At 37.8% G+C, this 13,811-nt stretch overlaps 1 protein-coding gene across 8 annotated transcripts in view; it reads left to right on the forward strand.

Moving 5' to 3' along the window:
* PLEKHA5 (pleckstrin homology domain containing A5) overlaps positions 1–13,811 on the forward strand; it is a 241,253-nt gene that overhangs the window by 70,313 nt on the left and 157,129 nt on the right. Inside the window, exon 1 of one of the 8 annotated variants that reach the window (XM_057303247.1) lies at positions 2,004–6,944. The exons of the other annotated variants lie outside the window; for them this stretch is intronic. Within the exon in view, the coding sequence (XP_057159230.1) occupies positions 6,850–6,944 (95 nt within the window). The 5' untranslated portion in view covers positions 2,004–6,849. Of the gene's footprint in view, positions 1–2,003; positions 6,945–13,811 lie in introns of those variants that run through there. 8 annotated transcript variants of the gene reach the window in all.

A 13,811-nucleotide genomic window follows, 5' to 3' on the forward strand; every position in this document is an offset into this window, starting at 1 on the left:
AAGAGATGGAGGCCTTCCTGGAAACCTTTAAACTACCAAGACTGAAACAGGAAGAAATTGATTTTTTAAACAGGCCAATTAATTATGAAGAGATTGAGTCAGTGATAAACAACCTTCCAAAAAACAAAACTCCAGGCCCGGATGGTTTTCCTGGGGAATTCTACCAAACATTCAAAGAAGAAATAATACCTATTCTCCTAAAGCTATTTCAAAAAATAGAAACAGAAGGAAAGCTACCAAACTCATTCTATGAGGCCAATATTACCTTGATCCCCAAACCAGGCAAAGACCCCCTCAAAAAGGAGTATTATAGACCGATTTCCCTAATGAATATGGACGCCAAAATCCTCAACAAGATCCTGGCTCATAGAATCCAACAGTACATTAAAAGGATTATCCATCATGACCAAGTGGAATTCATCCCTGGGATGCAAGGGTGGTTCAACATTCGCAAATCTATCAGCGTCTTAGATTTTATCCAGAAAGAAAAATTCAAAAATCATATGATTCTCTCAATAGATGCAGAAAAAAGCATTTGACAAAATACAGCATCCTTTCCTGATTAAAACCTTTCAGAGTATAGGGATAGAGGGCACATTCCTCAATCTCATAAAAACCATCTATGAAAAGCCTACAGCAAATATCATTCTCAATGGGGAAAAGCTGGAAGCCTTTCCCTTAAGATCAAGAACACGACAAGGATGCCCACTCTCGCCACTATTATTCAACATAGTACTAGAAGTCCTTGCAACAGCAATCAGACAACAAAAAGGGATAAAAGGTATCCAAATCGGCAAAGAAGAAGTCAAACTGTCTCTCTTCGCAGATGACATGATACTCTATATGGAAAACCCAAAAGAATCCACTCCCAAACTATTAGAAGTTATAGAGCAATTCAGTAATGTGGCGGGATACAAAAATCAGTGCTCAGAAATCAGTTGCATTTCTATACACGAATAATGAGACTGAAGAAAGAGAAATTAGGGAATCCATCCCATTTACAATAGCACCAAAAACCATACGTTACCTTGGAATTAACTTAACCAGAGACGTAAAGGACCTATATTCTAGAAACGATAAATCACTCTTGAAAGACATTGAGGAAGACACAAAAAGATGGAAAAATATTCCATGCTCATGGATCGGAAGAATTAACATAGTTAAAATGTCCATGCTACCCAAAGCAATCTACACTTTCAGTGCTCTCCCGATCAAAATACCGATGACATTTTTCAAAGAACTGGAAGAAATAGTCCTTAAATTTGTATGGAAACAGAAAAGGCCCCGAATCGCCAAGGAACTGTTGAAAAGGAAAAACAAAGCTGGGGGCATCACAATGCTGGATTTTGAGCTGTACTACAAAGCTGTGGTCGCAAAGACAGCATGGTACTGGCACAGAAACAGACACGTAGACCAATGGAACAGAATAGAGAACCCAGAAATGGACCCTCGGCTCTTTGGGCAACTAATCTTTGATAAAGCAGGAAAAAACATCCAGTGGAAAAAAGACACTCTCTTCAATAAATGGTGCTGGGAAAATTGGACAGCTACATGCAAAAGAATGAAACTTGACCACTATCTCACACCATACACAAAGATAAACTCCAAATGGACAAAAGACCTCGATGTGAGACAGGAATCCATCAAAATCCCAGAGGAGAACATAGGCAGCAACCTCTACAACATCGGCCACAGCAACCTTTTTCATGACACATCTCCAAAGGCAAGAGAAACAAAAGATAAAATGAACTTGTGGGACTTCATCAAGATAAAAAGCTTCTGCACAGCCAAGGAAACAGTCAAAAAAACTAAGAGGCAGCCCACGGAATGGGAGAAGATATTTGCTAATGATGCTACAGATAAAAGACTGGTATCCAAGATCTACAAAGAACTTCTCAAACTCAATGTGTGAGAAATAAATAAACAAATCATAAAATGGGCAGAAGATATGAACAGACACTTTTCCAATGATGACATACAAATGGCTAACAGACACATGAAAAAATGTTCAAAATCATTAGCCATCAGGGAAATTCAAATCAAAACCACACTAAGATACCACCTTACGCCAGTTAGAATGGCAAAAATTGACAAGGCAAGAAACAACAATTGCTGGCGAGGATGTGGAGAAAGGGGATCCCTCCTACATTGTTGGTGGGAATGCAAGTTGGTACAGCCACTCTGGAAAACAGTGTGGAGGTCCCTTAAAAAGTTAAAAATTGAGCTACCCTATGACCCAGCCATTGCACTACTGGGTGTTTACCCCAAAGATACAGACGTAGTGAAGAGAAGGGCCATATGCACCCCAATGTTCATAGCAGCATTGTCCACAATAGCTAAATCATGAAAGGAACCGAGATGCCCTTCAACAGATGACTGGATTAAGAAGTTGTGGTCCATATATACAATGGTATATTACTCAGCTATCAGAAAGAACCATTTCTCAACATTTGCTGCAACATGGACGGCACTGGAGGAGATAATGCTAAGTGAAATAAGTCAAGCAGAGAAAGACAATTATATGATTTCTCTCATCCATGGAACATAAGAACTAGGAAGATCAGTAGGGGAAGAAAGGGATAAAGAAAGGGGGGTATCAGAAGGGGGAATGAAGCATGAGAGACTATGGACTCTTAGAAACAAACTGAGGGCTTCAGAGGGGAGGGGGTGGGGGAATGGGATAGACTGGTGATGGGTAGTAAGGAGGGCACGTATTGCATGGTGCACTGGGTGTTATACGCAACTAATGAACCATCGAACTTTACATCAGAAACCGGGGATGTACTGTATGGTGACTAACATAATATAACAAAAAAAAATTTAAAAAAAGAGAGAAAGAAAAATATAGAAGGATATAAACAATTTAAAATATTAAAATAAAAAATTTAAAACAATTTAAAATATAAACAATTTAAAATTGTATTGATCTGTTTTTCATCTAATCATTTCAGTACCATTTTAGGAACAAATCATATTAGAAATGATGTTCCTGGCTCTGCAGTTTTATTGATGCTTCCGGTAAGAGCCAACCTAGAGTAAATGTTTCCATGGAATAACTATATAATAGTCTGTAAAGCTTATTTATCTTTAAGGTCTTATTTTGCAAATTTGACTTATGAAATTAATGTATTCATAAGTTTTAATCCTGAAAGGCAAATGGATAGATTTATAATACATTATACGTTGAGATTATTTTCTTTAGAACGTATTTAATTGTCTGTTCTTTTCTTATGAGTTTATTCATTTCTTATTTTATCTTGTGATTATTTACATATATAATTTCTATATAAAGACGTGATGTAATCTTAGTGGTAAGATAAATTTAAAGGAAAGTCCTTTCACTGAACAAATATTTACTGGGCTTCTATTATATACCAAAGCCTCTGGTGGCTTCTGGGGTCCATGTTGAACAAAATAGGCACTGTCACTGAATTTTTGCAGCTGTCAGCACAGAAGAGAAATGGATGGACATTAGACTAATAACCACAGAGGTAAATATATAAGTATATTTTTAAGTACTTAAGCTGACCCCTGACAGATAAGTAAGGGGAGTTAGTTTGCTCAGGAAGAGCCTTGTAGGCTGTAAAGAAAGCAGCTGGATTCCCTGGAGGAGGGAGTGAGCCCCCCCCCCCCCAGTCTGCAGCTGGAGACAGGGCCAGGGGCCACACCACAAGGACTTACAGCCCAATTAAGGTCTTAGCACTTTATTTCAGGTGCTGTGGGAAACTGAAGGTTTTTGATAAAAGAGTTGTATTTTGTATATTACTCTGTCTGGCTGCTGGGTGGAGAATTAAATGATGTGAGTCTTAAAATAGAAAAAGGAGAATAGTTAGGAAGCTATTGCATTTGTCCAAATGAGAAAATGTGGTGCATGAAGTAAGGGAGTGTCAGCAGAGATACAGGAAAGTAGACTAATTGGAGAGAGATTTCAGGGGTCACACACACAGGATTTTTTTGGATTACACAGGAAGAATAATTCTCAGCTTTGTGACTTTGGCAGCTGGGTTGGAAGTCCCATATTTTGAAATGAAAAAATGGTATATTCTTTTTTGGAGGGTGGGGCAAGGTGGGGAATGAGAAAGAGTTGTGGATTCAAGGATGGGGAGGCCAAGAGATTCGCTTCTTGGTAGGTTAAGTTTGAAATGGTTGTGGGAAAACCCAAGTAGGGATTTCAGGCAGGCAGTTGGGTTTATTAGTCTGGAACTCAGAGTGGGCTAGAAAAATAAATTTGGCAAATGCCAACGTATTCTGCAATTTAGACCAATGAACAGACTAGAGGACAAGTTCTTAAGTCTTGTTTAGACCAATGATACGATGAGGATGACATAACTGCTAAAATTTTATTGACATGAAAAACAACTGGTTTTTGAATAATTGATAAAAATCAGAATGTTGCTTAGAAAACGAACTTTGGAAAAAGCCAGAACTTTTTTTTCGTTAGAGCTTTTTGTGATTTAATGCCTCCCCCTTCTTTTCTTGATCTCATTCTAGAGGAATTTGATTACTTGCTTTTCTGTGCTTTTCCAAAGACATCAATCCATTTCCTTATTAAATGTTGAGGTCTGGTTACAGCATGTTGATTCCCCATTTCCTCTTTGTAGCTTGTTTTTTAGAAGTTATTAATCAGCTGAGTCTTAGTATCATTTTTCCCATAGCTTCTCTGAAGCTTCATTGTGCCTTTTTGGTAAAAAGAAAACCATCAGTGCACAATAGAATCATTACCCTGACCTTTTTGCTTATCCTGACTCATTTTGGAGTAATCTCGAAATCTTCCTATTAATTCAAAGAAGTGTTTAGCTCTATTTATTAGTATTTTTATTTTCAGTGGTAGAAATACTGGTTTAAAGCTAGGAAAACTTCATTATGGATAACAGTGCCTTTCTCTTAAAGCATTATAAATAAGTAAATGAATTATCACTTGAATGGATAATTTTTTTTTTAATTTCCCAAAATGTCTTTTTAAAAATATTTGTTCATGGGGCACCTGGGTGGCTCAGTTGGTTAAGCATCTGACTTTGGCTCAGGTCATGCTCTCAGGGTCCTGACATTGATCCCCACATCGGCCTCCCTGCTTGGCCGGGGAGTCTACTTATCCCTCTCCTATTGCCCCTCCCCCTGCTCGTGCTCTCTGTCTCTCTCAAATAAATGAATAAAATCTTTAAAATATATATATTTGTTCATTTATCAGTTTAATGCAAAGTCTGTGCCAGGCGCTACAGAAGAGAGAGCTGGGAGATTATTCTTGGACTCAAGATACTTCCTATGTCCGCAGCCCTTGTCATAAAAGCATCGAACTTTATGTACTGCATATAAGTCATAACAATCTGAAAGTCCACCTAGGGGAAAATATAATTGTTTCTGGAACATTATAGAGTACCAACCTTATAAGTCAGGGATATCTATTTTTAGCATGTTGGAGAAGTGAATATGATTCATTTAGTCAGAAATTTCAGTGATCTCAGGTCATTTGAAGTTCCGTGTATGATCTTCCTCTTATTACTTGCCTCACTCTTTTGAGCCAGCCGCTAAGTGTGTTTTAAAAGGGGTATCCCCAAGGAGAAGGGACTTCCCTATTTTCAAAGTGGACAGGACTGAGATTAGGAAAAAAACAGCTGGGCCAGAGCCAACTTCCACAGGGATTTTAAAATCTCAACGTGAAAATAAAATGAGCAGTAAAGCCCAGGCATTTAGCAGGCAGGCAGAAGTCAGAAAAGAACATGATGGGTGAGAACTGGGAACATGGTGACTCATCCTTAGTTCCTAAGGATGTTACCATTCGTATTTTATGTCACTGGTTTTAAACTTTTTTGACCATGATCCACGGTAAGAAATACATATTATTGCATGATGTATTGTCCACATACAAATATACAAATAATTTTTTTTTATATAAAACTGAAATGAGGGGTACCTGGGTGGCTCAGTCATTAAGCGTCTGCCTTCCGCTCAGGGCCTGATCCTAGGGTCTTGGGATCAAGCCCTGCATCAGGCTCCTCTGCTGGGAGCCTGCTTCTTCCTCTCCCACTCCCCCTGCTTGTGTTCCCTCTCTCGCTCGCTGCCTCTCTGTCAAATAATAGATAAAATCTTTAAAAATAAATTAAAAAACTGAAATGAAAAAATACTTTTCCCCGTTATTACCTTTATCTTCTCTTCTGTTTCATTATTTTAAAATGCTGGTAGAAAACATCCCATTAACTGCATTTCATTATCCTCTAATGGGTTAGACAAGGGTTTACAAGTACTGACATGTGCAACAGTGAGATTTACATGGGCTCCGATGGAGGTGAAGTAAGGATTGTTTTTTGCAGGTAACTGTTACCATGGGTCATGTTGCCCATATGGAGAAATGAAATTATCTTTATATCCTGGCACAAAGCTTTCCACACAGCAAGCATCGAGTTAACATTGAATGCTGTTGAGCAAACAGCAAGCAGTCATCACTACTGTACAGCCTAAATGGTTATTGGTAATACCGGTCTTGTCCCCTGAACTCATCTCATTGCAAGACAGGATGTTTGTTTATCAGCTTGGGCTGCCACGAACCAAAATATTCCTTAAGTTATATATAAGCTAAATCGTAATCTAATCGGGTGAGGAGGATCCACTGTGTCCTCAAATCACCCCTAAACTTAGTACGGTAATCATTTCTTATTATTCACGGTTCCTGTGGGGCAAGAATTCTGGAGCCGCTTGGTTGGGTGGTTCTGGCTTAGGGTGTCTCATGAGGTTTTAGTTCCATATTGGCTGGAGCTTCAGTCTCTGAAAGTTTGAGGATCACATGGCTGGCATGTTGGGGCTGGGTAGTTGGTCTCTCTCCATGTGGGCCTTTCCACAGGGTTCTGTGCCCTCATGACCTGGCACCTGGCTTTGCCCAGAGTGAGCTATCCAAGAGACCGAGACAGAAGCTGCCGTGGAGGGGACTACAAGGGCGTGAATACCAGGAGGTGAGGATCCTTGGGGGATATCTTAGAGACTAGCTACCATATACCATGAATGGATATCTTCATTAATGGTTGCCTTGAATTTTTAAGAAAGGAAAAAGTAAACATGTAATTGCTTGTTTTATTTTTGAATCTTATAAAGCATTTGCAGAGAAGTATTGACAGTTCTACTTTTCACAGGAATTTTGGAGAGAGTTTAAAGGTATAAAAAATGTTAAGTTTCAGAAAATGGGATTCTTGATGAAATACTGAATGATTAAGCAAGTTCTTTTTAGTTAGCTAAGTACAGAACTGTGAAAAAGTAGTTAAATACTGGGAAGACCCTAAATGAAATTAGTAAGAATAGAAAATAATTTACTCTCAGTAAAATTGACAAATGCTAATCATTAACAAGTAAAACAACCTATTAAACCAGTTGGGCAGAGACATGTGTTACTTAACCTTTAAAGAGTAGATAGAAGATTGTCATAATATTCCACTTAATGCTCTAGATTAGGATTTGGCAGCAGGGGCCTGTGGACCAAATCCAGCATGCTGCCTGTTTTTATAAATAAAGTTTTGTTAGAACACAGCCACATTCATCTGTTTCCACATTGTCTGTGACTGCTTTCTCATTGCGGTAGCAGAGGCAATAGTTTTGTGACAAAGACTGTGCACAAAGTCTAAAATATTACTGTCATTTGAAGAATAAGTTTATTGATGCTTGCTCTGGATTTTAGACTTTTAAATACAAGATTAGATTTTGGAGTGTTGATGAGATGCATAAATCTAAGGACAGTAGCGTGTAAGTGAACTTTTAAACATAAAAGAGGGTGCAATGTTAACAGTGTTTTTAATTTTTTAGAAAAGTCCTATTAATTAGAAGAGGGAGGGACAGAATATCATAAGATTTGCAAGAATAATGCTTCATTAGGCAAGACTTTGCTTATTAAGAAAATTCATGAGCTTTGAATAGGGCCCATGTGGGAACCCATGAAGCCAGCATTTGAAAAGCAAATGTGAACATTATGTTGACTGAATTAGGTTATTGTGAAAAACAATTTAAACATTTTAATTTATTTCTTACTCTGAATTAGAAGTTACGAATTTTATTATTTACTTTGAAATCTGTTCTGGCTTATGGTTAGGGTTTTTGCCTTTTTGTGTTAACATGGAAGTACAATCTTGAGACTTGCTATCCTTCTGCAGAATGACTTGATGAGAGACAGGTACTTACCAGTCTTAATGATACGCTGCAGATAAATTGAGAAATGAAATTTCCAGATAATTAGCACAAAGTTTAGGGCTCAGGGCTGTATGAGCAAGGAGAAGGAGCTAGATACTGATGTGCAGGTGAATGAGGAAATCCCGGGTGAAATATATTTCTGATAGTACTGCCAGCATATGTTGCCCTGCCAGAGTGACTTTGTGGTCATTGTTTAAAACCTGGTTTTCTAAACTAAGGAGAAGAATTTATACCAAACGGAATATACATTAAGATTATGGTATCAAGAGGAAGAGATTTAGAGGTGAAGTTATTTTTGCATTTTAATTTTAGAAAATAGCGATTGCTGCCATTCATTGGGCACTCACACCATTTCAGGCTTTGTGCTAGGCGCATTTCAAAAATTGGCTCGTTTAATGCTCTCAGTAACTCCATAGGGTAAAAAATAGTGTTCTGCTCACTCAACACATGAGTAAACTGAACCTTGGAGAGTTTAACTTGTCCAAATTCGGTAGTCGGAGTAGGACTCCAATCTGGGGACATCTCACTCCAGATGTCTCCCCATCACACTGCCAGCCCATAAATCTGTCATCTTGTTCCCAACTCCTATTATTTCCCTTCCATTTTCTTTTCCCTTCCTCCCACCCCTTCTTCCCTTTCCCATTTCCTTTTTTTTTTTTTGTTAATTACATAACTATACATGGTATCAAAACAATTTAACACATAGTGGTGTAAAGTAAAAAACGAAAGTAGCCTTTACCCATACTGTTAACATTTACTGTTCTCTTCCCTGCTTTCTTTACCCAAGATAATATACACACATCATAGATATTTCCCATGACAGGACACACAGTTCTTTCTCTTCTGTTATTTTTTTAACAGCTGCACGACTTGATCCACAGTACAGAAGTTAATTCATGCAGCTCTTCTTATTGATTATTCTCTTGATTTTTGGCATCTTGTTTTCTCTTTGTTGCTGTTTATATAACTTGGCCTAATGAGCGTCTGGTGTTTGCCTTGAATACACTAATTGAGGTGACTGAAGTTTATTTATCAATCTAGATAGTTTTTAAAAAGCAATGGTTGTTATGTTCTTCCCATGACCGTAATGATATTTTGAGTCTAATTTCTTGAATGGGATTTTGTTTCTGTATCATGAGGTCTTGTGACCCTTAAACTCCTTTTTATTTTCTCAGTTATCAGCAGATTATAATTTATATGTTAGTGATAATTTTTTAAAAATTGAGGGATGAGCTATCTCAATCAAAAGTTTTAAATTACCACATAAAAGTCACTTAAGTTGACTCTTCATAGGTCATTAGACTGTAAATCTTATGTATAGTTATACATATCTAGTGAAAAAAATCAAACCGTGAATTATCAGAAAGTAGTTTTTCCAAAAGCGTGTTAAGATACCAGGACACCTGGGTGGCTCAGTTGGTTAAGCATCTGCCTTCAGCTCATGTCATGATCCCAGGGGCCTGGGATAAAATCCCACATGGGGCTCCCTGCTCAGCGGGGAGCCTGCTTCTCCCTCTACCTCTCCCTCCCCTTCTCTCTCTCTCTTTCTCAAATAAATAAATAAATAAAATCTTTTTTTTAAAAAAAAGTGTTAAGATACTTAACCTAATTCCTGGTATCATTTTAGTAACTTATTTAAATAAAGTACACAATTCTGCGATCATTGTTGATATATTGGTAAATTAATGGTTTCTATACAGCAGTGATGCTTATTTTAGAGGATATTATTTTAGAAAAGTTAGTTTTCTAGTGTCTACTTGTATGTAGTAGTAGTATTTATGAAATGAAGGGATAGATGGATAGGAGAGAGGAAGGAGACAAAAAATCATGGAAGTTGTCTATTTGTTAGTACAACAATATTAATGGTTATAGTAGAGCTGTAAAGAATAAACATGAACATACCTAGCGAGCAAGAATGTCTAACAAAGCAAGAAAACCTGCTCCTATTTGCCCTCTGGTTTTAGACGAGTATGAATAGAAGGGAGACACTATATGGCAGAGTAGAAAAAGCATGCATTCTTTCTTATCCTTTCCTTTGGTTTCCAGGCAGTGCAACCCTGGATAACTTCTGTCTGTTTTCACCTTTCCTCATATATAATGTGAATAGCAAAACCCATCTGACACTGTTCTTGTGCAAAAGGAAGAGCAGCCATAGATCCACAATACCTGCAGTGATTCTCAACAAATGGTAGTTGGTATCATGTTGCTGCTGAAGCTGCTGCTCTGGTTTATGAGTTTTTAGCTTTTCTTCTGTCAGTGATTTTCTTTCTTTTCTTTATTTATTTTATAAAAATCTCTTAGAGTAGCGATTTTGGGGGTGATTTATAGTTAATGGGGTGAGAAAATAAGCAGAATGGGCTTTTTGGATGCCAGAATTGATTGATGATTTTGACGGTGAAAATTTTTAAATCCTTTTTGTTGGCTGCAATCAATCAAGAATTTAGTCAAGTCCTAAGAGCCAACTTGTCTTATTACCTCTAGAAATGATTATACCCCTTGCCAAATGTACCTCCTTCCCTGCCTTTCTGCAGAGATGGCTCTCTTCTCTGCTGATTCCATGTTGCTCTTTCAACGTTAAGAACCTCTTTGTTCTGATCTTACTCAGCTTCTTGGCAACATTCAGCATAGTTAGTCTTTGACACCTTTTTCCTCCTTGGCTTCCATGACGTCACGCAATTCTGGGTTTCTTGCTGCTTTTGTGGCTACTCTTTTACTGATTCTTTTTCATTTGCTGTAGCCATTTTCCTCTCTCTTCCATCTTCAAATATGCCAGTGAAATTTACTTTGGAAGATCTTACTTACTCCCGCCTCAGGGCCTTAGCACTGACCTTTTCACTCTGCCTGGCTTTTTACTCACACCCCATCTTTTGAGTGAGGCTTATCCTGACCCACATTATCCTAGCCACATCCCTGACTTTTTCTTTTTTCCATAGCATTTACCCATTCTATCGTACTACATAATTTACTTATTTATTATGTTTGTTTATCTTCTCTGATAGAGTATATGCTCCATGAGGGCAAGGATCTGGATTTTGTGTTTGTTTTTGTTTTTTTTCCACAGATAGACCAAACACCTAACATAGGGCCTTACACATAGTAGGCATTGTTGATTGATGAAAGCGTAGCATCTAGCCCTGTGTTCTCTTTAAGGTCACCTCGTTGACTTCCAAGGCTCTTTGCACATCGCATGCATAAGTCTACATCTCCCGCCTAGACCTTTTTCCAAGTCTCTGCTCACTGACCTCTCCACATAGTTTCTAGTAGAGATAATCAGAAAACAAAAAACCTTGCAGGCATCCTTAATTTCTCTCTCACCTTCATTCACCCTTCTTCCTTCCTCTCCCATCCATCAGCAGGCCCTGTTGACTCCTCCTCTTTTCAAATAATACCCCAAATCATCTGTGCCACTGTCCTCTCTCACCAGACAATAGCAGCAGCCTCTCAGCTTTTCCCCTGCTTTTACCCTTGACCCATTAGAATCCCTTCTCCACACTGTAGCGAGAGGCATCTTCTGAAAATATAAAACTGCAAAACAGATCATACCACAGCCTTCCACTGGCTTTCCATAGCGCTTAGAATAAAACCCAAAGTCCCTTCTCTGGCTTATAAATCCAACACTAGTTGACCCACTGCCTCTCAGCCCTCATCTAACTCACCCCTCACCCCACCACACTGTGGTCACTGGAGACCTGCCTTCTTTTGAGATATGCTAGCGGTAAAGCCCTTAGACTAACTGCCAGTGTTAAAGCTGATGCTTAAATTAAGCTGCCTCTTCAGGACTTCTCTTGACCATCATTCACTCTGTCACTCAGCCCATCTTTCTTCTTCGCATAACCCTTTCCCACCATCTTATATATTGTTTACTGAGTCTTTTCCCACATGAGACTGTAAGCTCTGTGAGAGGTCTGTACCTTTGTACCACTGTATCCCTGATAGGTACAACAGCGTCTGATAAATTTGATGCTCCGTAAATATTTGTAGACTGAATGAATAAATAACAAAAGGGAACAGATTGCTTTTTAAGAGTTACAAATTTCTATAATACTTAATATAATATTTTAACTAACTGATTAAGAATATCCTTAGGTTGAGTGGGGAAAAAAATATGACTATTCTGATTTTGGGGAAGAGGCATTAAATACTGTTCTGTCCCTTAGTAGAAAACAGGAAATAGTCCTGCCCCACCCTCATTTTTTCTTTTCATGTACACAATACAGTATTTTAAAAATACTCTTCTCTTACATCTTTATTCAGAAGCAAAATTGTTTTGTGTTTGCTTTTGTTTTTCTAGTAAAGCCTGAGAGATTTTCTTAGAGTCTAAGCATTGTCTATAGCAAAAGACCATTTGAGTGCCAAAATAATGTATAATTAGGTCTGTTCATTATCTTGCCACATAGAAAGTAGATGCTAAGGGCTTATCACTGCAGTAAAAGTCACTAAGATATTTAAGTTTATTTTACAAAATATGTTTTAAAATTTACAGTGTTTTTTTTTAGACAAATTATGATGCAAAATGTATACCTTTGCCCAAGATTCTTATAAATATATGCTCCAGATTTTGTAGGGACTTTTTTACTTATTATTTCTTTGTCATTATACACTTCCTGGAGCTCACTTTCTGCTATATATATTTGAAAAGAATTCCTAATTTCATTATATTAAGATCGAATATTTTTAAAAAGCAAAGTGCTTCCACTTTTTAAAATACCCTCTGAGGATCTCTGAGAAAGCAGTAAACAATAAATAGGCATCTTTTACCAACGAGTTGTGTAGCATCAGTACTTCATTCTTTCTGTGTCCATCTCACCCCATGCACTAGAGAGTGCCTAGAACAGGAGCTCTTTCCCAGAAGAACCTCAAAATCATGTGGATAGTTTCTTCATAATGTCTGGCCCCACCTTGGTCAGATTGGAAGATTTCTGGACCCTGAATGTGTGTGCCTAAGTTGTTTTTCAGCCACACAAATGTTTCTATTGTGAACTATGGTAAAAAACAAAATGACGACAAATTCCGATATAAGGCTTGCATACTCACTTTCCACTCTCCTTCCTCCTGTTCCCTCCCTGTGGTTCAGTATCCAGTAAACGGCAAGTATGTTTAGTCTTGGAGAGATCCATCTATCCCCCGTGTCTGCGTGCAGAGCAATGCACCAGAACTGTGTAAAGTCTTCACGGATTACTCACTCATCATAGAAATAGATTATATCTTTTGTTGAATTTTTACAAATTCATTCATTCTTATCAGAGTAGCATTTGGGAAACATTTTATCAAATTTTGTGGGTAGAGAAAAAGAGTAAGCAAGGAAATTAAAGAATAAGTGGCGAGAGATAAAGATTAAAAAAAAATAGGACCTCTAATTAAGATCAAAGGTAAATGTAATTACAAGATGACCTCAATTTTAAATCAGAATGCTAAAGTTAAATGTTTAAGAGAGAGAAAATTCAGGTTAAAGAGCTATTAAATGATACGGAAGAATTCAAAACGTGAGTTAAAAAATGAACATGCTATGCCAGTGTGGCTGGAATTAATGCCTCTTCTACCTTTTTTTGTATCTGCCTGTCTTTCCAAAGTTATCTCCTTCATTCAGCTGTTTAGCACATGACCCTAGCTCCTCCATTATCCAGCATGTAAAGCCGTTCTTGCCA

Source organism: Ursus arctos, unplaced genomic scaffold (genome assembly GCF_023065955.2).
Source record: "Ursus arctos isolate Adak ecotype North America unplaced genomic scaffold, UrsArc2.0 scaffold_26, whole genome shotgun sequence".
NCBI classification, from domain to species: Eukaryota; Metazoa; Chordata; class Mammalia; order Carnivora; family Ursidae; genus Ursus; species Ursus arctos.